Source organism: Fukomys damarensis, unplaced genomic scaffold, assembly GCF_012274545.1.
Source record: "Fukomys damarensis isolate Sample0158 unplaced genomic scaffold, DMR_v1.0_HiC HiC_scaffold_24, whole genome shotgun sequence".
Taxonomy (NCBI): domain Eukaryota; kingdom Metazoa; phylum Chordata; class Mammalia; order Rodentia; family Bathyergidae; genus Fukomys; species Fukomys damarensis.
In genome coordinates, this window is record NW_022900936.1 from 64294498 (window position 1) to 64321854 (window position 27357).

A 27357-nucleotide genomic window follows, 5' to 3' on the forward strand; every position below is an offset into this window, starting at 1 on the left:
TTTTTTTTTTTTTTTTTTGTACCTGGGATTGAACTCTGGACCTTGCACTTGGGAAGCAGGCAGCGGTGCCACTGAGCTAACTCCCCAGCCTTCACTGTGTTTGATGCCACTAGTAGTCCATTAAATGTTAGGTGGTGATAGATGGGAAGCTGTTTGCTATGGTGGGTCTTTTGGAATGTGTCTCAATCTTTCTTAATAACAGTTTGCACTTCACGAACCATGGTCTTGGGGCTATTGGTATTTTTATAAAATGAAATATGTGTTTCTGAAAGACACATCTGGCAGGTGTTGAAGCATAGAACTGTGGAAGATTGAAAATTCTGCCATTGGATAGTCATTCAAGTACATTTTTTTAGCAGAATAGATGTATTGAATTCTTTTAGATATTGAGCTAAAATATTCCCTTAAATCAGCCTCCTTGTCCTTACCTGCTTTACTGTTTCTGTTTGCACTATAAGAATAATAAAAACAGTGCTGCAGAACATTGTTGTATTTGCTTTCTTTTAATGTCCATATGATAATATTAGTTTGTAGAATAGCAGAAGATATTTTTGGACTTTTGAGTATAGTAGTGCAGGCTCACAGCTGATTGAAGAATTTCTCCATGCCTGAAAAGACAAGAAGCATGTTCACTACTAGGTTTCCTTACTTCTGATTCCAGCTGGTTTATCTCTGGGCAAAGCTGCTGTAATTTGTGGTGTTGATTAGGACCTTAGTTCATGTTGCATATTAAAGCCTGAAGCTGATTTTATTTGCTTATTTTTATCTATCAGTTAATTGGAGAGTATAATTCTGTAAGATCATTTGGAGATTTAACTATTAAATTTAATTATGTGTTTGGAGTAGGTTAGCACCACCACAAAGCTGATTTTCTTTTATAACTTTGACCTTCAAAACTTTTTTTTTTTTTTTTGGTAGTACTAGGAATTGAATCCAGGGACTTCACACTAAACTACATTCCCAGCCCTTTTCTAATTTTTAAATTTTGAGTCCGGGTTTCGTTAAGTTGCTCTGGCTAGGTTTGAACTTAATATTTTCCTGCTTCACCCTTCCAGAATGCTAGTATTACAGGTGCCACCATACTCAGCTTCTACAAGAGTTTAGTGTAAAATGTTCTGATGTTTCTTTTAAAATATCAGCCAACTCATCTAAAGAAATTTATACTTTCAGGTTAGGGATGTAGCTCAGTGATTTAGTGTCTAGCAGGCCCAAAGTCCTGTGTTCCATCCCAGCAGCAAAAATAATTACCAATAATAGGAAAAAACCTTATAGTCCAGAGTTTTGGCTTACTTCTGCTTTCATCTTCCTATGGCTTATTTGTAGCCTGGAAAGACTAGTGTTGGGATAGCAATAGAAAGGGTCCTGGATGTTGAGTGTCTTAGTGCATGCCTGTAATCCCAGAGGCTGAGGCAGGAGGATCATAAGTTTGTGCCCCGCTTGGGCTCTTTAGCAGCATAGCAAGACCCTGTCTCAAAATGGAATAAGGATTAAGGATGTAGCTCAGGCCCTGGGTTCAATTCCCAGTATCACCCCCAAAAAAGAGTGAGCATGCTGCACATGCCTATAGTCCAGAAATGAAAGATCATGAACTGTATTTAGGAATATTCAGGGAGTATCCTTAACTATTGTACATAACAAAAGGCTTCTCTCGTCCTTCATAGAAGTCCTGATAAATCTGTTTCTGAATGTGGACCTTCTTACATTAACTGTTTTCCTTAATTTTAGGAAGATCCTGCTTTGACTCGTTGGACCTACGCGAGATCAGCTAATGTCTATCCCAGTTTCAGACCCACTCCTAAAAACTCACTGATAGGAATTTCATTTGGACTTGGGCCCCTCATCTTCTGGTACTATGTTTTCAAAATGGATAGGGTAAGTATTACCATCAAATGTTTAATCTTAGTCTCTGTGTGATAGGCTTCCTGGGCAAGTGCCAGATGTAGCTCTTTATTTTGATAATTGCCACCAGTGGCTCCCTGCCCACCTCAGCCCTAGACTTGGCCTTCAAGGTCAGTCTCTCTCTCAATCTCTCTCTCTCTCCCTCCCTCCCTCCCCCCATTTCTCTCTCTCCCTCTCCCTCTCCTTCACCCTCTCTCCCTTCCCCTCCTTCCCTTGCCCCCTAACTTCTTTGTGTTTGAGTCAGGCTGACCTTCAACCTACAATCCTCTGTCAGCCTCCTGAGTGTTGGGATTACAGTCCAGTTGTGTGCCGTGAAACCAGACTCCCTCTTTCTCTTTTATCTTTATTCCTTTATAGTCAGAGTTAAAACATGTTTTCAGTTATGTGTTTCATTGTTTTTTTGTTTTGTTTTGTTTTTTTTGAGACAGGGTCTCACTATGTAGTTGAGACTGAGCGGGAACTCACTATGTAGCCCAGGCTGGTCTCAAACTCACAGTGATCCTCCTGCCTCAGCCTCCCAAGTGCTAGGATTACAGGCGTGCACCACCACACTCGGCTATGTGTTTGGTTTTATTGCTTTGTTGTTTTAATTCATACAAAAATATATTTTGTTAAAAATCATGGTAGTCACTGGATCTTTCAAATTTAATTTTACTCCTGGTCCACAGTTTAAAGTAATGAAATTGGTCATGTTAAATTGCTCTAAGATAAATTTACCTCATGAGTTTTCTTGGTGGATTTAAAAAAATAATATAAGGAAAGTAGACAGTAGTTATTAAGTTACTTTTTTCTCATTAGAAGAAATTAAACTGTTCTATTGTGATTAACCTTTAGGTTTTATTTTTGCAGAATTTTTAGCTTCCTTTGTTCATTTGTTTTGAAAAGAGATGTTTATTGGCTCACATATTCACAGAATACATAAATCATTTAGCATGTTCCCCTTTTGCATGAATTCTGGTTATGTTGGCCACGTTTTATGAATTAATGTTAAAATGTATTAATAAACAAGGAAGAAGCAAAAGTGTCCTGGGCTGGGAGTCACCTTTGTCAGAGGCCTCCTGTGATTTTAGAGAAACAAGGTTATCTCTGCACTACTAGCCCAGCCTACTTCTGCTCTGGTACCCTGGCCTCATCCCCAAGCCTGCTGCTGCAACCATATTGGAGCACTGTAGTCTATCTTGGTCTTGAAATGGCCATCCCACTCTTCTGTTAGAGCTGGTATCTTCGGTTACATGATAAATTGGGCACACTTTCCCAGAAGGTGTTTGTGTTTTGCTTTCAATGTATGCTTTTTAGTGAGTAATTTATTTCTAATTACTAGAATATAGGTAGTTTTGAGTAGGAGCATTTTCTTATTGTCTCTTTAGTTCTTCAGATTACTGCTTCCACTCCCTGGGCTTTAGATGGTGCGATTGCCATTAAGTTTGGAATGTTTTATTCTGATTTTTAGATCTGTACTATGGGTTGTGCTACAATGCTTTGTTTTTCATCTGCTGTTTTTCTGTTTTTACAGGACAGGAAGGAAAAGCTTATCCAGGAGGGAAAATTGGAACGGCCACTTAATATCTCATATTAAATCTGGCAAAGAAAACTGTTTTCTTGCATAAAGCTTCTGCTAAAGGCTGGGCATGGGGGTGCATACCTGTAATCCTAGCACTTCGGAGGCTGAGGCAGGAGGATTGCTGCAAGTGTGAGGCCATTCCGGGCTACTTAGTGAGTTCAAGGCCAATCTAAACTACATAGTGAGACCCTGTCTCAAAAAACCAAAAAAATAAATCTCCTATTAATCATTAAATATTTTGTCTTCATATTACTTTGATTCAGTGTTAAAACTTAATAACACCTCAGCAACAGAAGCAAATCAACCTGTGCTGGGAATCACTGCCATTGGAAAGATGGCTAACATTCGTTCAAGAATCTCTGCTTTCCAAGAGCTTGCAGTTTAATAAAGAAAAAAATTTATATGTACTCATTAACCATTCAACAAAGAGCATTAACTGTGAGTCAGGCATTGTGCTAAGTGCTGAGAATACAGTATATCAGACACATAGTGCCTGTGCATAAGGAATACAAACCACTGTACACTGAGTTACTGGAGTGCTTAGTTCATATCTGATTGTAATACCTAAGTCATACGAAAGCAGCAGAACAGTAGTCACAGTATAAGAAAGATTGAAAAAAAATGCTGTATGGAAGCTGATAAGAAAGTTTAGGGAGATGGTATCTGATCTAGGCTGCGGTGTTGACAGGATGAAACAGCGTGAAAGGGCAAGGTCTGTAGAGTGGCTAAGTTAAAGGCCTCAGAAAGTGGAGAAGATGTGTGGTGGAAGTCATGCTGAGTAACAGGTGTAATGCTTAAGGGCCTGGGCTTTGGAGGTCAGATCTGGAGGTCAGACAGTTAGCTCAAATGTAGCAGTTGGAATTTTAGGCCTCCATTTCCTGATCTGTAGCATGGAGATAGTAAGCCTACTAACATAGAAGGTTACGAAGATGAAGCTCCAAAGGCAGTTGCTGTAAATAAATAGCATGTTCTGTAGGCCTCACATATAAGTATGTTGGTCTTAAATTTAGAAGCATATGTGCTATTTAATTCTGTTATTAGTCTTTGTTACACCCCAAAGGCACAACCTGAGAGGAAGGCTTATATGCAAGTAGTTAGGATCTGAAAGAAGAGGGGTGGGAGACTGAGAGGAGGGAAACCCATCAAGTATGTGCTGCTGACCTGTTGCTTCAGAGTGATGGGCTACCACGAGGGGTCTCAGGAGCCCTGTGGAATGTACACAGAATTTTACCTCCAAACGTGGAAAAAGAAAATACTTATCCTGTTTCCATTGGTCAGAAGTTACCTCATGGAATTTCCTTCTACTATGTGAGGGTGTAGAATGGCTGATTGTTCCTACATCATTCATGGAAGAAAGAAATGTAGGGCCAAATTACAATTCATATCCCTTGTTATTTGGATCTGCTTGTGCATGCATTGAATCCAATCTGTAATTTGTCCTTCAAGGTTATGGCTATGTACAATCTACACAACACTAGAGAAGGGTTAGTAGAACAAGTTATGGTCTACACTGGAACTGGCTGGGAGGCCCTATCTGATAGCACCATCTCTCCCAACCATACTTGTATATGTAACTTACTTGGCCATGACTTAAGTAGAACTTGGTGGCTTCTGGATGGAATCGCCAACATCTTCATTTCTAGCCTTACTGTGGCATCAACAGGCTTCTGTTACAGCCATTGCCTACTTACAGTTACCCTGGAAATGGAACCACTGAGATGCTCCAGTGAATGCCTAAGCTCCAGATGTTTCTAGTCCACATTGTGTAATTGTAACCCTTACTCTTTGTAATCTGTATTGCTGCTGCCAATACCCAAAGCTTTTTGGTCTACTCTTACCAGATAAGAAAAGCCCAAATGCTGAAGAGGTAGAGATATAGATTGTTTCTCTGATAAAATATTCTTCCCATACCGACAGGGTGAATCAAGGCTTACTCATTAGAACCTAAATTTGTAGAGGAGGGAGGCATTTATTCCACAAATTAGTCACTGGGATGGCCAGTCCTATTTCCTCTTGAATTTTAGCTAATGGGTCATAGCACAGTGTTTATGACCGTGGTTCTTTGAATTTAACACATGGTCAACCCTGTATCAACCCTGCAGGACATTGTCCCCAAGCTGGTACCTTAGCTAATCCTTTAATAGGCTTAGGTGTACTCACTTGAGCCTTCAAGGTGCTGTGTTCACTTGACAACATGACTCAGTGCCTCTGACGTGCAGATCATGATGGGCAGCTTTGGTTAAATGGTCACATGATCCCATGGTGAGTGCTTAGCTGCTTTGGGGATGGTAAATTTTCCTTTGTTGCAGCAGGCATGGCCTTGATTCCAAACCTTAGGAGTGTGCGACTATCCTCTTGCCAGGATCCTGCAGCGACACCAAACAGCATCCCAGTTTACCACGGATACTTGAGTATTGGATCTGCTGTGTTACATGACCAAAGTAGCAGCTGTTTACCTTGCAGCTCGGACCCACACAACCCTCTGTGGGTTACACTTAAAACTAGGGGCTTTATGAATCACTACATATATGGGACACAGCAGTGTTCTCTAGCAGGATATGTGTTACCTCCAGAGTTCAGTGACTAACCCACAAGGGGCTGTGCCTCCTTAGATGGAAGGGGTATGAAATGGAACAATCAACCCTCTTCTTGGAGGGAGTGTCCTGACACACTGAATACCGCTGGACCCTTATGAATATCATTGATGTTCCCATGAGGGTCCCAAAGCATTATACAAAGTGCCTCCCACTTTCTGCTACCTCATACAAAGGCACTGAAGTAATGAGGAACCTAATATATGAAAGATCAGAAACTGAGGCAAAAATAATAGCACGAGAAAGAAGAATTCAAAGTGGCCAGGGCAGTAGACACCTGAAGTAGCTGTGTGTAATGGCAGAATGCTGGAGAGCTATGATGTTTCTCTAAAAGAGTCTTCAAACCAGTGTAGATTTTTTGCTACCATCTCATGCCAGTGAACTTTGGCTGAATCATGTGATTCCTGTTTGCTAACTTGCCCCTGCCAGTATAATTATAACTAACTACCCCCCTTCCTCCCCCACCACTTTTAATGGCTATTGTTCTTAAATCATTTTCTAGATCTCAAAGAATTGTATTATTTTATTCTAATTTTACCAGAGGGCAAAAATGGAATCTTTCCTAGATCTTCAGTCTTCTTTTAAAGCTGACTTTGTGTTTTTTCTTTGTATGCAAATGTATGCATCTCTTATAAGAAAATCTTAAGTAAGAAAATAAGATAAAAATCACTCCTAATTCCCTCACATAGGGATGACATTTTGGTACATATCCTGAAGTGTTTTTCCCACCCTGTGTTTATATGTATTTTTTTCAACAAAATGAGATCCACTGTACAAAATAATTTATAAATTTGTGATCAAATGATTTGTCATGAACATTTTTCCATGTAATAACTCTTCTATGACATTTTTAGTGGCTGCTAATACTATTCTATTGCATGCATGTATGCATCTATTATAATTTACTTAGTCCTTATGATCAATATAAGGTATGGCCTTGCAGGTGAATTTTTGTGTTTGCCCCTAACTTTTATCATAGGATACATTTCTAGGAGTAGAACATCTGGGTCAACAAAAAGGCAAATGTTTTCGATATGTTATACAGGTTTTATAACTTTGTGTTCCCAAGCAATGAATAAGGAGCCTATTTACTATTCTTTTCAATGATGTAACAGAGCATACTGGTTAGAAGTGGTCTCTGAAGCCAGACTCTGCCTTTGCATCCCTGCTCTGCCACTTGCTACTGAAATGACCTAAAAATAGTTAAATTATCTTGCCTCAGTTATCATACCTTCCTAAAAAGATACTTCCAGTATTGTTTGGTAAGTTATTACTTATGAAGAACTTAGAGCAGTTATATACAGATTTAGTGTTTACCATGATTACTTTTAAGCATGATGAAATATTTTAAATTTGCATTTCATTTATTACTGAGTTAACATTTTTTCCTATATTTTTGTCCATTTATTTTTGTCCATTTATTTTTGTTATTTGTTCAAACTCACTGTCTATTCTGATGCAATAGCATCTTTGTAATGATTTTAAGGTTTAAGCAAGATAAAGATCAATCTTTCATCAGGAGTTCCTGTAATATCCCTTACTAACAGGAAAAAGTATTTATATAGTACCGGTTGAAAGAATGCACTATCCAGGGAAATTCTGTATGGTAGGAACTTCTAAAGCATTTTTATAAAATTATTTTTATAGAATTATTGACCAGTGTGTTCTAGAGAATGTGATCAATTTCAAAAGATTTTTTTTTTTTTTTAGTATCCAACAACAACATCCTACATTACACTGAGTAGTTGATAAGGACACCAATTGCTACCTTGTCTGAGCTCCAAAATCTGCCATCTGTCTGGCTGATGCTGCTAGCCCTGGGCACCGAAGCCCACACTGGTACTGCTGAGCATCGAAAAAGATGACAAGTGTATAATGAAGGCCAGAAACCAGATCATACAGCCCTTGTCACACAAAGAGAGTCCAGGGTGATTTTAGTGAGGAGCCAGCCTTGAAAGTGTTAAACAATGCCAACCTGGTTAGATTTGCACACCTGGAAGCTCACTCTGGTTCCTGGGTGGCATATTATTGCTCTGTTCCAGGGCAACAGAGGCTGAAGGAAGACCAGCAATCAGGCTGTTGATTGGCCATTCTTGAGACAGCCCTCAATGCAGAACAATGCAGCCCCTGCCAATCCCAGGATGAGTCATCTGGATATGAACTTGTCAAAAGCTTTATGAAAGTATAAATATATTATCTCTATTAGCTCTTCTTTACGCACATGCGTGAGGCGTTCCTAATTCCTTATCCTTTTATGACATCCCCTGTGCTTCTCTGGAACGGTATTGCTCCCATGACAGGCTGGTTTGTTTAAGTACTATGTCTTTTTACCCTTTAGCACAGATCCTGCCAGAGAAGAAAAGATCACACTTATGTTCTGATTACAATCCCATTGGGTCCAGTCCCTGATTTCCTTTATGTTTTCTCATTCCTAGTGGTACCTGACCCAGTCTGCTACTCATAACTTTGGAGGAGATACAGAATATTTGTTGTCTTTCTCTGATATTTGTCAGAGAATCGGGTGCTTGAAGACATTAGAAGTCTGCACAAGAGGCTGTTTTGATCAAACCTGCATGATAGCAAAATATGGACAGTAGAATTACTAAAAATATAGTTCTAAAAACAGTATTACTAGAGTCTGGCTATAAAAAATAGCTATTAAAAAATGGCTACTGCCATTTTCTATCTTTTATGAACAAAAAAAATTTTATCATGTTTCCATCTTTCTTTTAGAGGAGACATTTGTACTAGTAGCTATTATTCTACCACTGTTCCCCTCTGGCTTGGTGACTGCATTTTTCTGGCTGAGACAGGGGCTCCTTGTTTGCTTATATTCACTGTGGCCTGGAGAAAAGCCAAGCCTCATCATCTATGTGGAGACCCTTAATTTTGATTTACCAAGAAAGTGCAGTGTGAATTGATATCTCATGGCCAAGTTTCATATTCAAAGGATTGAGGAAAGCTCAACATTTGACCCCTGGCCTCTGAATTTCCCTTGAGATGGATGCCTGGTTGGAATGTCAGATTTCTGGAGCAAATCTGTTACCAGAGTTCAAATTTACTTTCTGCCCATAATCACAAAAAAAACATCACCTTAGTTTGGAGTCAACTCTTTACATCTATCACCAATTACATTTAAATCATTCATCACTTACAGTTATGCTCCAAAAGAATCTTGGGACTGGGAAAAGGAAGAACCTGGCAGCTGCTGGTACAGAAAGCAATATAGGAGAGACTTGGGGGCTACAATCTGGTGTGACATTCTGGAGGGGAGGAGGAAAGGGGGAGAAGAAAAAGCAGAGGAAATTTCTTGAATATTTGTCAAATACTTTTTTAAAAATATCACAATTTAAAACACAAAGTTTTCTAAAGAGAGTTTTATTCCTATTTTATATAAGATGAAGGATGGCAGATTAGAGCTAGCAGTACTCATGAGACACTTGGAGGTCACTTGCCAGGATGCGTAGGTACTAGAAATGTGTGAAAAAAAAAAATCCAGGTATAGGAAGGCAATTTAAATGAAGAACACAGCAGACAATATCCTGTCTACAGGGAAAAGCAGGGTCTTTTCTTAGCTTTACAACTGCTCACAGCTCAGCTCCAGCTAATAAATTATCTAACCCCTGGAAGGATGAAGCTGAGGCAAGAGGGAAGAAATCCAGCAAAACAGTGGCTCTGGCAGCTGCAACTGACACCCAAGGGTGGTAATTCGAGCCATCAGAGTGAAAATTAGAGCCCAGTTGGTCCTAAACCAAGCCAGGAAGTGTTGATGAGCTCCCTTCCCACTGAAAGGTGGGGCCCAGAAAACAAAATATTTGCAGGAAGGAGAGCTCTCTGATTAAGGTACTAAGGAAAGGAGGGGACAGAAAATCAATCAGAATGTGGCAACTAAGTCCCATCCTTGGGACAGAACAAAAGAAGTTCTTGGGATGGAAAGAAACCAGGGCTTAATTCTGGATAGGGCCTGAGAGGCAGGGGCACGCAGTGGCTGTGACCTGTATGATTCAAGGATGGAGAAGAGGCACTAGAGTGATACTACCAGTACAATGGCCACATTTCCACCTAGACTTCAAATCCCATAAAATTCTGTGCCTTCTTGTGCACTGCCCCACTTTCCAAATACCCAAGAATCCAGCAATCACATGTGCGTGATCCCTCTGGTCACAAAGACTGATCAGTTAGAAGTCCAAGTGAGCATGTTCCCATTGCTTTCTTGACTTTGCTGAGATCCACGCAGAAGAAACCTTCCTCACAAAGCTCTGGGCACCATTAAACTCCTGGCTGGTGAGAAGTTATGAGAGGGTAGACAGAGAACTTGGAGAAGGTCTAGCTGAGGGAGTCGCAAGGCCTGCCATCTGCAGAGGCAGAGAGGGAGCAGAAGTAAACAACAACAGGAACTGCCACAGAGAGAAAGGGGCTAGGAACACAGAACCTCCAAATTGAAATCTGGAAAATTGAGTGCTTGACCAGTCCTACCGTCCACACACTCTGCTCCAAACTAATCGAAGACAAAATGTCTGGCTAGTCACACCACAGGAGCACAGCTGAAAGCTAAAAAAAACCCTGTACCCCTGGAAAGGACTCTGCTTTTTCATCTCTGCAATGTACATAGCAGAGAATAAGAGTTAATTAGTGTTTTATGATCAGAGTATAGTAACCCCCACCAAAAATTGTGTACTGAGGACTCAAATACAGTTCAAACACAAGCTGTCAGTTTATTAACTGGTTCCAGACCTCCTACAGGTTTGATCAATCTCCAGTCATACTTTCCTCCCTCTTCTTTCTTTTTCTGGCCCCCAAAGATAATTTCTCAAAGCCCTTCCTCCTTCCTCATTGCAGATATAAAAGTATCATTACCAAAGTCCTATCTCCTTACTTTCATTTTGTTTTCTCCTTCCCTTCTTTCTGAACTATTTCTTTCTTTTCTTCTTCCTCACTTTCTCATCCTCTGCATCCCAGCCTACTTGACATCATTGACAAGTCATCCACTGGCTTCCCAGGTTCTTTGAAAGAGGAAGAATGTGAAATTATCAAAACAAGTTTCAAGTTTTATGATTGTTATATGTTTGGTTCTGAAGATGCTGGTGTAATTGCTGTCTACTTGCAATACAGCAGCTGGTATTGGCTTCATTACATTGAGTAGGCTGAAGAGGGGTATAAACAGCAAATCATAATTAAACACAGATCACATCGTAGGGAGACAGAATCTAACTAAATAGATCTCCTCAGTGGTGACAGAATTTATCTTTCCTAACTGATCTTCAACCTGCTGCACAAAAACAATAGAAACTTTAGAAGGTAAGACAACAAGGTGTCTCCAAAAACACTTAACTCCCTAAAACTTGATCTCATGGGTTCTGAAGCAGATCACATTACAGGCAAAAAAATTAAAAAACCAAATGGTCAAAATGTTCAAAGAGATCAGAGAAGAAACATATAAGTAAATTTACAAGATGCTTTGTGAATTTAAAGAGGATTTAAATAAGATAAGATTTAATTAATAAAATGTTCAATGAGTTTTTTTAAAAAGCTGATGCAGTAAAAGAAGACCACACAAGATGTGACTGACCACTTTGGTAAAGAATTAGAAATGAAATAAATCTAGAAAATGTCCAGGATATAAACAATTCAATGGAAAGCATGGGTAGTAGATTTGACCAATTTGAGGACAGAGTATTAGGATTTAAAGAGAAGGTTGGCATAGTAGATCATGTAGTGAATGATATCCTAAAAACAATAAGACAACATGAAAGCTGGGTCCAACAGCTGCTACAAGACTAAAAGAAAACAAAACCTCATAGCAGCACAATTCATTATACATAAATCTTGGAAGCAGCTTATATCCATCAACAGTTGAATGGGTAAAGAAAATGTGGTATTTATACACAATGGAATACTACTCTAACATAAAGATAAACTTGAGTCCTTTGTAGGAAAATGGATGTACCTTGAGACCATACTGTTAAGTGAAACAAATCAGACACACAAACTTAAATATTGCATGATTTCTTTTATATGAAAGTTATAAATAAGATGAAAATAAAAAGTAGATAATAGGATATAGGAGAAAGATCTTTCTCAAATGGGAAAGGAATCAAAAGATGGAGGGACTGGGGGAAGAAAAAGGAGGGAAAGGAATATGAAAAAAGGAATTAAAATGTGTTATGTAAATGTACTAACTCTACAAAAGGAATGAAACATTATGTGCTGCAAACACACACTAATAAAATTTTTTTAAAGTTGGAAGATGACTCAAAAGACATACAAGTTTTATTCACTGAAATAAAAAATATTACCAAACCTAGAGAAAGAAATGAATTTTAAGTAAGTGACATATAGAACCACGAGTAGCTATAGCCAGAAAAGAATCTCTCCACAACACATTGTGATCAAAATTACAGGAATTCAACACAAATAGAACATACTAAAAGCTGTTACAGAAAAGCAGTAAGTAATCTATAAAGACAAGTAACCTACAGAGGCAAGTCTATCAAAATAACAGAGGATTTCCTCAGACAATCCTTAAAGTCAGAAGATAGTGGAGAAAAATTTTCAAGCTGTGAAAGAAAAAGTTCTATATCTTTCAAAATTAGTATTCAAAATTGACAAGAAGTAAAGACTTCAAATGACAAATCCTAAAGAAACATATGACCACTAAACCAGCATTACAAAAATGCTTAAGGGAATCCTAGGCAGAGAGGAGGAGGCTAAAAGTACCAAAGGAAAGTATACATCCAGGTGGGAAGTAGCTAAGCAAAAGGGGAAAAAATGAAGAAATCAGCACTGGAAAAAATAACACAATGATACTTTATAATAATGAGTTTCAATGTCAATGGTCTTAACTCCCCAGTCAAAAGACAGACTGGTAGATTAAATTTTAAAAAATCAAATCCAACAATTGTTGCCTGCAAAAGACACATGTCATGCAAAATCAAAGTATATACACTGAAGGTAAAAGGATGGAAGATGGCACTTCAATCAAACAGAGCCAGAAAGCAAGCAGGAATAACTATGTTATTTTCAAACACAGCAGGCTTCTAATCAAAACTGATCAGAAGAGACAAAGAAGGTCACTATAAACTAGTAAAGGGAATGATTCAAGAAGGACAGATCATAACTGTAGATATATGAGCACTAAATGTTTGTGCACCCAACTTCATAAAACAAAAACTACTGAACAAAAAGGACAGCTAGACAATGCAACCATGGCAAGGAACTTCAATACCCCACTCTCACAAAGAGGTCAACCAGAAAATTTCAACAAAGAGCTATCAGAGTTAAACTACACCAGTGAAAAATTGGACTTAACAGATACTTGCCGTGTGTTTCATCCAACAACAGAATACACATTTCTTTTTTATTAGCAGCATATGGGGCTTTTTGCAAAATAGACCCTAAGGCATACTTACATAAACACAAAAGAGTTCAAATGATCTCCATACTATCAGATTATACTACAATGAAAGTAGAAACCAACAGCAAAAGAAACCACAGAAACCTTGCAAATACACTGGAGATTAAATAATGCATTTGAGAAATTCTTAGACACGTATGAATTACCAAAATTGAATAAAAAAGAGATAAAAACTGGCCAGGCACATTAGCACAAGCCTGTTATTCCAGCACTAGAAAGCTGAGGCAGGAAGATCATCATGAGCATGAGGACAGTCTGGACTACATAGTGAGTTCAAGGCCAGCCTGAACCACATAGTATGATCCTTTCTCAAAAAGAAAGAAAGAAGGAAAGATAAAAAAGTCAAATAGACCCATAATAGGCAATGAAATAGAGGCAGTAATAAAAACCCTACCAATTAAGAAAAGACCACAGCCTGATGGAGTCACCACATAATTCTATTGGAACTTCAGGGAAGGTCTAACTCCAATACTTCTCAAATTTTTCTCTGAAATTGAAAAGGAAGAAGCACTGCAAAACTCATTTCTCAAAGCTAGAATTACCCTGATATCAAAACCACAGAAAGATTTAGAAAAACAAAAGACAAAGAAATAAAAAACAAACAACAACAACAACAAAACTATAGGCCAATCTCCTTAATGAACATAGATGCAAAAATCCTCAACAAGATACTGACAAAAAGGATACAACAAAACATTTAAAAGATCATACATTATGACCAGTTTCAAGGATTGTTCAACATACATAAATCAATAAATGTAACAGATCACACAAACAAAAATAAGGACACAAATCACATGATCATATCGATAGCTGCAGGAAGAGCTTTTGAAAAAATTCAACATCCATTTATAATAAACTCTCTGATGAAAATAGATATGAAGGACCTATATCAAACTAATAAAAATTCCTTTATGACAAACCTACAACAAACATCATACTAAATGTGGAAGAAATGAAAGCATTTCCTCTAAAGTCAAAAACAAAATAAAGTGTCTACTCTCAGCACACCTACTCAATATAGAATTTGAAATCTTAGCCAGACCAACTAGCCAAGAGAAAGAAAGAAAAGGTATACATATAGGAAAGGAAGAAGTCAAACTATCCTTATTCACAGATGACATGATCCTTTATACAGAAGACCCAAAATTTTTCCCCAGAAGACTCTTTGAGCTAGTAAACAAATTCAGCAAAGTATAATACAAAGTCAATACACTGAAATCAATTGTGTTACTGTACATCAACAATAAATGCACCAAGAAAAGAAAATCAGGAAAACAATCTCATTTACAATAGATTAAAAATAAACAAACAAACAAAAACCACCCTGGAAATCAACCTAACCAAGGAAATGAAAGACCTCTACAATAAATATTACACTGCTCTTGGAAAAGAGATTGGAGGGTATATTAGAAAATGGAAAGAGATCCTCTGTTCCTGCATAGGCAGAACCAATATTGTAAAAAAGGTCATGCTACCAGAAATGATATACAGATTTAATGCAATCCCAATCAAAATGCCAAACACAAAACTAGAGAAATCAATCTTGAAAATTTTATGGAACAAATAGAGATCTCAAATAGCCAAATATAACCCTGAGAATAAGTGCAAAGCAGGACACATCAGAATCCTGGATTTCAAGTTATATTACAAAGCTAAAGTGATAATAATAGGATTGTCCTGGCACAAAACTAGATAGGCTGGTCAGTAGAACAAAACTGAGGATATAGAAAAAAATTCCAAGGTCCCCAGCCAATCTTCAACAAAGGGACCAAAAATATATGCTGGTGAAAAATAGCCCCTTTAACTACTGGTGGTCAATTGGTTAGCCAAATGCGGAAGAATGAAACCAGATTCATATTCTCACCCTGTACTATAATCAAATGAAATCAAAATGGACCAAAGACATAAATATCAAAACAAACAATTTGCTGGAAGATAAAAATAGATAAAATTATTGAAAATGTAGGCAAGGACTTTCTGAACAGAATCTCAATTGCACAGAAAATAACACCAACAATCAATAAATGAGATCATATCAAATTAAAAACTTCTGCACAGCAAAGGAAACAATGAACAGAGTGAAGAATAGGCAAAATTTTTTCAGCTATTCCTCAAACAAAGGAATAATATCTAGAACATAGGAAGAACTCAAAAAAGTAGGACCCTCATAATAAATAAACAATAAAAAATGAGCAATTAAAATGAGTAAACACCTGAGTGAGTGGACAGTTGAGGAGCTCAGCTGCGTGGAACTGAGTCAGTACCCCATCCCCACCCTAGGCCTCTGAGAAGCCAGTGAAGCCAGGAGGGCACCTGAAGCACCACCCCAGTGCCATTTCCCTGCCAATGCCTCTGGCCTCCTGGCTGTGCAGGTACCTGGATCCACACCACAGAGGCACAGGGTGTCATAAAGGCCACTGTCTTGAGCTCCAGAAGATAGATCAGAAGTGAACAACAGAAAGAGAGCCATTCTCAGGCTCCTTGATGAAAATTGAAGCCCACTGGAAAAGTGAAGAGAATCTTTGCAATAAAGGCACACCAGACCTGGGTAGTTGACTACCTCAGAGTCATTAGAAACTGAAAGCCTATAGACCAGCTATAGCTGGAAGACACCCTGAGAAGCAATCATTCCATAAGGGTTTTAAATACAAGCAACAAAAATACTTACAATAAGCAATATCAAAGTATCAACCCAGGAATTAAACAAAGGACAGTAGCAACAACAAAAATGGAAATGAGAAGACATTTAAGCAAGGTACAAACCCAGATTTACAGCTCACCAAAGGCAAATTCTGGGGAAAACCAAGGTGGAAAAGTATAATAACCAAACACCTGGACACTCTGAACTGATAGCACGGAAGTAAAAAACAAACAAACATGAAAAAAAAAAATAGATGAATCAGGCTCTAGAAAAATTCAAAACAGAAATGACTTCCCAGATAATTACAGAAATGGTGAGCACAATAAAAGACATGATTAGAGACACTAGAACAGAAACAGATAAGAAAATATATGAGTTCAGGACCATGATGGAAACCATGAATGCCCAACATAGGAAAGAAATGGAATCCATGAAACAGATTCAGATATCCAGGAGATTAAAAACTCTAGAGAAAGCATTTGCAGCAGAATTAATGAATGTGAAGATAGAATTTCAGCTATAGAAGATAGGAATCTCAGTCAGTGACTAGGAAAAGAGAGATCTCTTAAAAACAGTAAGGGACCATGATATATCAATCCCACAGCTCCTAGATATCACAAAGAAGAACAATATAAGACTGATAGGAATCCACGAAAGAGCAGGAGAAAGTACAAATGCCATAAAAAATGTTCACAGAATTAATGACAGAAAACTTTCCAAATAGAGCAAAAAAATTTGACATGTAGATAAGTGAGGCATATAGGACTCCAATGAGCCATGAAAAAAAAGGTACACCCAGACATGTAATAATCAAGATTCCAGAAACCCAACAAAAGAACAAATACTACAAGCAGTTAGAGAAAGGAAGTAAATCACATGCAAAGGAAACCCCATCAAAATCACAACAGACTTTTAAACTCAGATCCTCAAGTCAAGGAGAGCCTGGAGTGAGGTATTTCAAGTCTTAAAAGAAAACAACCTCCAACCTAGGTTGATGTATCCTGCAAAATTACCTTTCAAAATGGATGGTTCCCCATAAGATACTTCTATGACAAAGAACACCTGAGAAACTTCATGAATAACAAACCATAACTCCAAACAATTCTAAACAATATTCTAGAAAAAAACAATGAAGGTCACAACACCATAAGGCCCAACAGATCAAATCCATCAGGCAAGGCAAGAAATTAAAAGGAGAGGAGGAAAAATAAAAAAGAGCCAACAACAGGAAAGTAACATGACAATGATAAGGCAGTATGTATCAGTTCTAAACATCAATGTTAATGGCCTCAATTCACCAATCCAAAGAAACACACTGGCAGAATGGATTAAGAAGCAAAATCCAACAATATTCTGTATGCAAGAAATGCACCTAGTTCAAAAAGAAACTCATAGATTGAAAGTGAATGGATGGAAAACAGTTCTCCCTGTGACAGGAACCTGGAAAAAAGGAGGGGTAGCTATGTTATTCACAGACAAAGCAAATTTTAAAACAAAAATAATTAAGAGAGACAAAGATCACTACATCCTTGTAAAGGGAACACTCCAAGAGGAAGAGATGACAATCATATATGCAACAACTACTAATGCTGCCAACTATACAAAACAAATATTAAGGGACATGAAAAACCAAATAAGCACTAATTCAATAGTAGTGGGAGACCTCAATAACCCATGGTCAGAAATAGACAGATCATGTAGACAAAATCTAACAACAAAGTACTAGAACTGAACCAAGCTTTTGAACAAATGAACTTGACAGACATCTACAGAGTGTTCCACCCCACAAAGTCAGAATATGCATTCTTTTTAACACATGGGTCATTCTCCAAAATAGACCACATACTAGCTCATAGAACATATTTAAGTAAATGCAAAGGAATGGAAGATATCCCATTTAAATTATCTGATCATAGTGCAATTATACTGGAGATCAATAGCAAAAGAAACCGCCAGAACTTCACAAACACATGGAAATTGAACAACACTCTCCTGAACAACTAATGGGTCACAGAGGAAATTAAAGAAGAAATTAGTCAGTTTTGCAATTAAATGATAATGCCAATACAACATACAGGAATCAATGGGACACAATGAAAGCAGTTCTACATGGAAAATTTATAGCAGTGTATGCCCACACTAGGAAAACAAAGCAAGCTCAAATAGACAACCTAACGCTGAATCTTAAGCTCCTACAAAAAGAAGAGCAGGACAAACCCAAAGCTCATACAAAGGAAGAAATTATAAAGATCAGAGCAGAAATCAATGCAATAGAGACTAAGAGAATGATACAGAAAATAAACAAATCAAAGAGTTAGTTTTTTGAAAGAATAAATAAAATTGATAAACCCTTAGCCAACCTTATCAAGAAAGAAAGAAAGGGCAAATCCATGATGCTCAAATCCATGAAATTAGGAAAAAAAAGGTGAAATCACAACAGATCCAGCAGAAATCCAGAGGATCATCAATACCTACTTCAAGAACCTGTACTCTAATAAAATGGAAAACACAAAAGAAATGGACAAATTTCTAGATAATTATGAATTACCAAAGTTGAACAAAGAAGATAAAAAAAATTCTACACACCCCAATTACAATCAGTGAAATTGAAAATGTAATTAAAAATTTACCAAAAAAGAAAAAACCCATGTTCTGATGGTTTCAGTGCTGAATTCTACAAGACATTTAGAGATGAACTATCACCAGTACTCTAAACTGTTCAAGGAAATTGAAAGGGAAGCAATACTTCTAAATTCATTCCTGGAAGCAAGTATTACTTTGATTCAAAAATCAGGGAAAGACCCTACCAAAAAAGAGAACTACAGGCCAATCTCCATAATGAACACTGATGCAAAAATCCTCAATAAGATATTGGCAAAAGGAATACAGAGGGTCATCCAGAAGATCATACACTCTGACCAAGTCAGATTTATCCCAGGGATGCAAGGATGGTTCAACATATGTAAATCAATGAATGTAATACACTATATTAACAGAGCCTAAGACAAAAAAGGTATGATCACCTTAATAGATGTAGAAAAAGCATCTGATAAAATCCAACACCCATTTATGATAAAATCCTGCAGAAAATTGGAATAGATGGTCTTTACCTCAACCTGATAAAGGCTATCTATGAAAAACCAACACCCAACATCATATTAAATGACCAAAACCTGAAAACCTTCACGTTAAAATCAGGAACAAGAAAAGGATATCCACCATCACCACTGCTGTTCAGTATAGTTCTGGAAACATTAGCCACAGCAATTAGATAAGAGAAAGAAATAAAAGCAATAAACTATAAAGGAAGAAGTTAAACTTTCATGATTTGCTGAGGATATGATACTCTACACAGAAGACTCAAAAAACACCACCATAAGACTTCTAAACTTAATTGACACTTTCAGCAGAGTAGCTGGATACAAGGTCAACACTCAAAAATCAATAGCCTTCTTATACTCAAATAACAGAATCACTGAGAGAAAAATTAAGGAAACAATAGCATCCCAAAAACTGAAACATGTGGATTACAGCACTCTGAAAAAAGAGATCACATATAAGAAAATGGAAGGACATCCCCTGTTCCTGGGTAGGAAGAGCCAATATAATGAAAATGGCCACATTTCCAAAATTGCTATACAGATTCAGTGCCATCCCGATGGAAACTTCAACAGTATATTTCACAACACAAGAGAAAAAAATCTAAAAATTCATTTGGAATCAGAAGAGACCTAGAATAGCAAAAGCAACTCTAGGCAACAGAGACATGTCAGGGAGGATCACAATTCCCAACTTAAAACAATACTAGAAAGCCACTGCGATAAAACAGCATGGTAATAGCAGAGACAGACCCAAGGATCAGTGGAATAGATTAGAAGATGCAGAAACAACTCCAGACATACTCAGCTGCCTCATCTTTTACAAAGGAGCCAACCATCCTCACTGGAGAACAGATAGCCTCTTTAACAAATGGTGTTGGAAAAACTGGATTTCAACTTGCCAAAATTTAAAACTAGACCCCTATCTTTCACCATGCACTAAACTAAAATCCAAATGGATTAAAGATCTAAATATTAAAACAGAAACTCTAAACTTGCTGGAACATGTTAGGTAGAATTCTTCAAGATATTGGCATGGTAAAAGACTTTATGAACAAATCTTCAATAGCACGGGACCTAGCACAAAGAACCAACAACTGGGATCTCATCTTATTAAAAACCTTCTGCACTGCAAGAGAAACCACCAACCAAGCTAAGAGACAACCTACAATATGGGGAAAAATTTTTACCATCTGTTCCTCAGATAAATGTCTACTTTTAAGAATATGTACAGAACTTAAAGAAATCAGACCCCCCCCAAATATAAGGATACAATTCAATAAGGGGCATCTGAAATGAACAGACATTTCTCAAAGAAGTAAAAGCAGCAAATAAACACATGAAAAATATTCAATATCAAAATGACATTGAAGAGACACAGATGAAAACATTGCTGAGATTCCACCTTACCCCAGAAAGAATGGGTGCTATCAAGAAATCAACCGATGACAAATTCTGGCTGGGTTAGGGGGAGAAAGGACCCCCTCTTCATTGTTTGTGGTAGTGCAGAGTGGTGCGACCACTGTGGAAATCAAACTCAAACAACTAGGATTAGAAGTTCCACTTCCACTTGACCCAGAGCTATTCCTCTGCTGGGTATCTTTCCAAAAGAATTAAAAGAATCATACCACAGTAATATACGCACACAGTGTTTATAGTGGCACAAATTGTAATAGTTAAAACTCAGAAACAGACCAATAGTCCATCAACTGGAGACTGGATAAAGAAGATGTGCCTTTTGTTTGTTTGTTTGTTTTTTACAACCTGGAGTACTATTCAGCCATAAAGAATGAGAAACTAGAGACATTTATAGCTAAGGCACATTGAGGTCATACTCTTAAGTGAAATTAATAGGACCCACATGTATAAATACCAAATAGTTTCTCTGGTGTGAGAGTAAAAGTGTAAATAAGGATTGAAATGTATAATTGTTACTGTGAAATAGGAAGAAAAGGTGTAAAGGAGTATGGGAAGTGGGAGGGATGGGGAAGGGAGAGAAGGGAAAAGAAAAAATATGAGAAAAGGAAAAACATGGAAACAAAGTCTTTGTAATAGGGAAGGGTGAAGGGAGTGCAGGGGAATGGGGAAAAAATAAGAACCAAGATACATCATGTAAAGGTACAAGATCCTAATTAGGAATGTAACTGTATTGTGTACCTAGAATGTACCAATAAACTTAATAGAAAAAGGAAAGAATCAATAAACACCTCAGGAGAAATACAAATGTATGAAAGCATGTTCAGCAACTTTGAACATTAAAGAAATACAAATCAAAGTAACACCGAGACCATGTCTTACTCCAGAAGGAACGGCTGTCATCAGTAACACAAAAAACAAAAAACAACATGGATTGAGGTTGTGGGAAAAATACAAACTTCTTCATTGTTGGTGGCCATATAAACTAGTACAGTTACTATTGAAATCAGTCTGAAGATTCCTCAAAAAACTAAAACTAAAAATTCCATTTAATTCAGCTATATTTTTTCTGGGTATCTCCTCTGAAGGTATCATATTACAGTGATATGTAAGTATCATGTATATAGCAGCAAAACTCATAATAAATCTTGGAAGCAATATATACATATATTGCTTCCAAGGTATGTATATATATATATGGTATTAGGAAGGATAAATTTGAGTCATATGCAGAAAAATGGATACACTGTGACACCATAATACTAAATGAAATCAGACACAGAAATATTGCAGTTTCTCTAGAAACTAGAAACTAGAAAGCTAAAGTATAAATAATTTAAAGAGCAAGATGAGAGATGGATGACAGGAAATAGGAAATAGGAAGGTAGACTGTGGAGATATGAAAGGGATCTGGAGGTGGAGTAGATGGGAAGGGGGAGAGAAGGAAGTAAGAAGGAGTAAGGTACTATATATATTATGTATAAACACCCCATGATCAATATATTTACTATGTACCACAAACACTAATAAAAAAGAGAATTAAGGTGGAAAAGCATCAGTGTATCATTATTAGTTCTATATGAGCTAACTACCCTGAAGCCATATCCTACAAGCCAAGCAGGCAGCTTCCACTCCAACGACATTCTCTACAGAAGGGTGGCTCCAAAATTATTTGGTTCTTCCAGCCATTTGGAAGGAGACATCAATGCAGACTGGATGAACTGGTATTGGTCTGCAAATCCTGGGGATAGTTGATTTCTCTGGAGACTCTTGGGCAGAGAAGCCTGTGTCCTAATAAATTCTTGTAAGGCACTGGCCTGAAGGTCTCCTCTGCATTGTTTAAATGCTTATGAGCCTGTCATGTGCCCTGAGGCTATGAATATGAAGAATGAATATGAATATGAATATGGGTCTTTCTTAGAGGAATTAATAGTGAAGAAAGACAATTATAGTAGACAAAAACTCATAAAGCTCTGATTTGTGTCTAGCACTAAATTAAACTAGGGGCTTCACATATCCTCCAAAACAACTCAAAGCAAGTCCCCGTTATACAATGAGATTTAAAGGGTTAATAACTTGTCCAAGTCTAAGGGCTGATATGCTGACATAGAACACAAATCTTTTTTTTTTTTTTTTTTTTTTTTTGTACCAAGAATTGAACGCATTACCTTGCGCTTGCAAGGCAGGCACAATGCCCCCGAGCTAAATCCTTGGCCCCAGAACACAAATCTGGCAGCTTGACTCCAGAGGGTGTATATTGAGTCAATCTTTGAAAGGGGTAAAGACAGATGTGGTGGGAGTTTGGGTACTGAGAAAAGACACTCAGTCTAGCCTGGAGGACATAAAAGCTAGTACCTTAGAAAGTAGAGATTCAAGGTTGTACTTTTAGGTTTTCGAGTATATTTGCAGATTTACAGAATATTAGATCTGGGGGAATCTTTGAAGATCTACTAGTGTCACAGCTTAGTTCTAAAGAAAAAGTTTTGCCAGGAGAAATTACCTGTTCAATTCTTCTAGAATCCTTCCTATTTGAAAACTAGGATTCTAGGTTTTGATTAGGAACTGACTGTCCTCATCATACGCTTGTAACTAAAAGTGACCTTGTCAGGTGTTAGACAATTGTCAGTCAACTTTCTGACCTCAAACAAACAGAAGATTGACAAATCGTTTTACTGGGGAATTATTTGGGGTGAAATTGGGCAGATGTCTGAAGCATTTTCTACACAAAGCAAGTATTGACAGGGTTTTCCCTTCTGGGGGTGGTATCCATAAAAGCATCCTCCTCCTCCTCCTCCTCCTCCTCTTCCTCTTCTTCCTCCTCCTTCCTTCTTCTTCCAGCTCACTCTCCCCTCAGCTCCTCTTCCTCCTTCTTTTATGGTACTAGGGATCAAACCCAGAGCCTTTTCACTGAGTATCATTCCCAGTCATTTTTACTTTTTATTTTGAGACAGGGTCTTGATAAGTCATTGAGTTGCCCAGGCCAAACTCAAACTTGCAATACTCTTGCCTGGGCTCTCAAAGGACAGACATTACAGGCAGGCTATACCACACTGAGCCAGACTTCTTCAATAAGATAAAGTCCTAGTTGTGAAGCTAATGTTAGATTTTCAGATACTTACAGTTGTATGCATTCTTAGTTGTCACATACATTTTCAAGGGGTATCATCAAATATACCTGTTCTTCAGATTCTAAGTTTATTCATAGAATCCAAAACGGAGTCAGTAAATGTTCATGAATGAACAAAACTACCTGATTTGTTGAATTTCTCTTGTAGCGACTACATAGAATTACAGTACTTGGTTTTTACACATATCACTGTTAATAGTGCTGCAGTGGGCTGTGTCAAAGTTGCTTGGGTAATTTTAGATTTTAAAACTTTAGGTTATGTTAATGAGCACCCCAAGGGCCCTCATGATTAAGAAAGAAGAAAAGCTCTGTAGATGGTCACATGGAAACTGCTCTCATTAAAGGCACTTTAAATTCTGTCTTAACTTCTACTTCAGTTGATCCATTAATACACATTGTTGAGATCCCAAATCAACTTTCAATACGGTTTCTTACTCTTGGACCTAGGGATGAAAAAAAAGGATAAACTGCTTCTACATGTCCCATACTCCACACAGCTGGTACTTACAGCTTTCGAAGGGCACACCTTCCTCCGCAGCTACATGCTAACTTACTGGGAACACGACTTCAGCTTAGTTATTCTAGTATCTCCTGTAGTAGATGCACCATAGCCACTCTGAGGCAGGAGCTACCATATTTCCCCCAAAATAAGACCTAAGTGGAAGTAAGCCCTAGCCTGATTTTTCAGGATGCTCATAAGATAAGCCCTACCCACAAAAGGAACCCAGTTAGGATTGTCAGCCAGATGGAGGCATTTAGATGTCTGTTGTAACACAAGTGTTCAATTATGAAATAAGAATATTAGTATATAATCAACTATAAATAATATTATTGACATTAATACTAAAAATAAATGACAGCATAAGTTATAATTATTTGTAAATACCCAAGGGGGATCCTTTGGACAACAGGTTAATGCCTATGTAAACAGATGAACTCAATACTTACTGCTGAATGACCAATCTGAGTTCAGACACAATGCACAAACAACATGTGAACTTGATAATGAACAGATGTGGTGGCGTCTAATATGAATCTTCATAATTCAATATGTTGTGTTGTAACAGATGTACTCAATGCATTTTTATGTAATAAACGTCTTCTGAATTTTGGTGCCTGCATTTTTTTGTTGTTTAGAGTGTGGACCATCATTCTTAACTGTCATCAATTTTCTTGCCACTCTTGTCCCATAAGTCTTCATTTAATGCTTTATTTAATGGAAACTCTGTGAAGTCTCACTTGCAAGAGGCTGTGACTTGGGTGAAGAACTCATGGGATAAAATCGCTGACAGCTGTGCAGCTAATGTACAATGAGCAGCCCACATGGACATGAAGGGCTCACTTAAGGAGAGCTCTACAGCTGGACATGAGAGACTGGGGCCAATGGGTCTACATGAGCTAGAACTACAAAGAAATCAGGCCAGAATTTGGGGTGTGGAGAGTTATGATGATGTTCCAGAAGACTGCAGGATTGTACTTGAGCAAATGTAGATATTTATAATAAAGAAATGTAGATATTTGTACATGAATAAATGAATAAATGTAGATTGTTGTACATGAATAAATGTAAGTTTTTGTGCATGAAGAAATACAACATTCCCTGAAAAAATGTTTTACTGTGTGAGGAAAAATTAATATAAAATTCAGTCTTATTTTGGGGAAGTACAGTACGTATTTACTGAGTCACAACAGTAAAAATAAAGAATTACAATAATAATAACAAATATTTGCCCATGCTCTGTGCTGAAAACCATGTGGGTGACTTAATGCATTATCTCACTAAACTCTCACAAAATAAATTCCTGTGATATAAATCATTTCCTTCTTTCCATTGAAGAAGAAAAGGCTTAGAGATGTTTTTTTTTGCTCAAATTTTTCTGGCTACGAAAGCTGGACTTCATTTTTCTTTCCATTGAAGAAGAAAAGGCTTAGAGAAGTACTTACTTGCTCAAATTTTTCTGGCTACGAAAGTACTGGACTTCAGATCCTACATTCTTAATTGTGATTCTTTCAAGCAAGGAAATTCATGTGCAGTAAAACTTTGGTTTGTGACCATAATTCATTCTGGAAACATGCTCCTAATCCAAAGCATTTATATAAAGCAAATTTCCCCATAAGATATAATGGTAGCTCAGATGATTCATTCCACAATCCTAAAAATACATATACCAATATTACAACACTGTAATATAATACAAAATAATAAAGAAAATATAAATTACAAAGAAAAATAAACAAATTAACCTGTACTTACCTTTGAAAATCTTTGTGGCTGATGTGAGACAGACAAGAGAAAGGAATGTTATTTATTATATAGGACAGCTTTCACTATCACTAGAGAAATCACTGCTATCTATTGGCTCAATGGAATTTTTTCTTTTGTGTAACTTTATGAAGGAACTTATCCAATGACACTAGGTTTTGTTTTCTTTTCCTTCTTTTCTCAGAAATGTGACATTGCATTGTACTTAAACAGATTCATCGCTTGCACTGCTACAGCCTTATTTGAGTGATGTTTTCTGTACAATTTCACAGTTTCCCTTATTTTACACATCTCCCTAATCTCATTTGAAATGAGGGATTCCTTCACCTTTTTCTCCTCCTCCTCTGACGACAAGACCTCTTCCATAACCTCTTGCTGTTGGGAATGATCACCCACAATCACACACATACACACACACACACACACACACCCCAGGAACCACTGGCTCAGTTGTGATCATGTGACAATGGGTGTTGTGTACCTCTCATATTGCAGGACACTGCTCATTTATGAAGCTAAAATTTATTAGAAACATTTGCTCATCTTGCAGACCACTCTCAGAACAAGTTACTCACAATCCAAGGTTTTACTGTATTGTATTATGTGAAGAAGCATCTACTAGATATCATTAAAAATCAATGTTTCCAGAGCAAGATTTAAAAAAACTTTCCCCAAATAATAGCTACTTATATATACAATATGATAGGCATTATTTTAAGCAACTTATTTTAACTAATACTATGAGGAAGGTGTAATCATTTTATAGCTAAACCAAAACTTAGGTAGGCTAAATAATTTTCTCAGGGTCATACCACCACCAAATCATAGAACCTAGATTTGAATCCAGGCAGTCTAGCATCTGTGCTCTTAACCACATACTCTACTGCCTCATAAAAGCATAAATTTTGGCCATATGTTGGTCTCTGATTTTGTAATGCAATTATATAAAGTCGATTTTATCAAATTAAAGGCTAGCTGTCCACTAAATGTCACAAATAAGTTTGGATGTCAGTACTCAAGACTTTAAGTCTATTTTTGTTTCATTTAGGAGTAAAATAGCTTCCCAGAAGGACAAAATTTCCTTCAGATTCAATAGTAAGAACACTTTCATATATTTTCTGAGGCATTTCTGTATTACTAGAAAATCATAATACAGTAACTGCATATTCACTCTTTTCTTTTGCAGTTCTGGGGGATGACCCCAGGGCCTTTGCACTTAGTTACATTGCCACATTCTCTGCTTTTTTTTTTTGACAGGGTATCATTTAGTCATTAAATTGCCCAGGCTGGACTCAAACTTACAACCTTCATACCTCAAACTCCTAGAGTTTATTTTTATTT

At 37.3% G+C, this 27357-nt stretch overlaps 1 protein-coding gene and 1 long non-coding RNA gene across 3 annotated transcripts in view; one reads left to right on the plus strand and one right to left on the minus strand.

Moving 5' to 3' along the window:
- Ndufb4 (NADH:ubiquinone oxidoreductase subunit B4) overlaps positions 1–3491 on the plus strand; it is a 6043-nt gene extending 2552 nt beyond the window's left edge. Inside the window, exons 2-3 of the mRNA XM_010630012.3 lie at positions 1726–1872; positions 3413–3491. Of these exons, the coding sequence (XP_010628314.1) occupies positions 1726–1872; positions 3413–3475 (210 nt within the window). The 3' untranslated portion in view covers positions 3476–3491. The remainder of the gene's footprint in view (positions 1–1725; positions 1873–3412) is intronic.
- The window catches only part of LOC104866184, a 27182-nt gene extending 823 nt beyond the window's left edge, over positions 1–26359 (minus strand). The window contains exons 1-4 of one of the 2 annotated variants that reach the window (XR_004514211.1): positions 26008–26359; positions 25698–25906; positions 5621–5826; positions 429–608 (exon numbers count right to left, since the gene is read on the minus strand). This is a non-coding gene — a long non-coding RNA (uncharacterized LOC104866184). Of the gene's footprint in view, positions 1–428; positions 609–4025; positions 4796–5620; positions 5827–25697; positions 25907–26007 lie in introns of those variants that run through there. The other variant, XR_781371.3, reaches the window with a different exon arrangement.
- Positions 26360–27357: the final 998 nt, after the last annotated feature.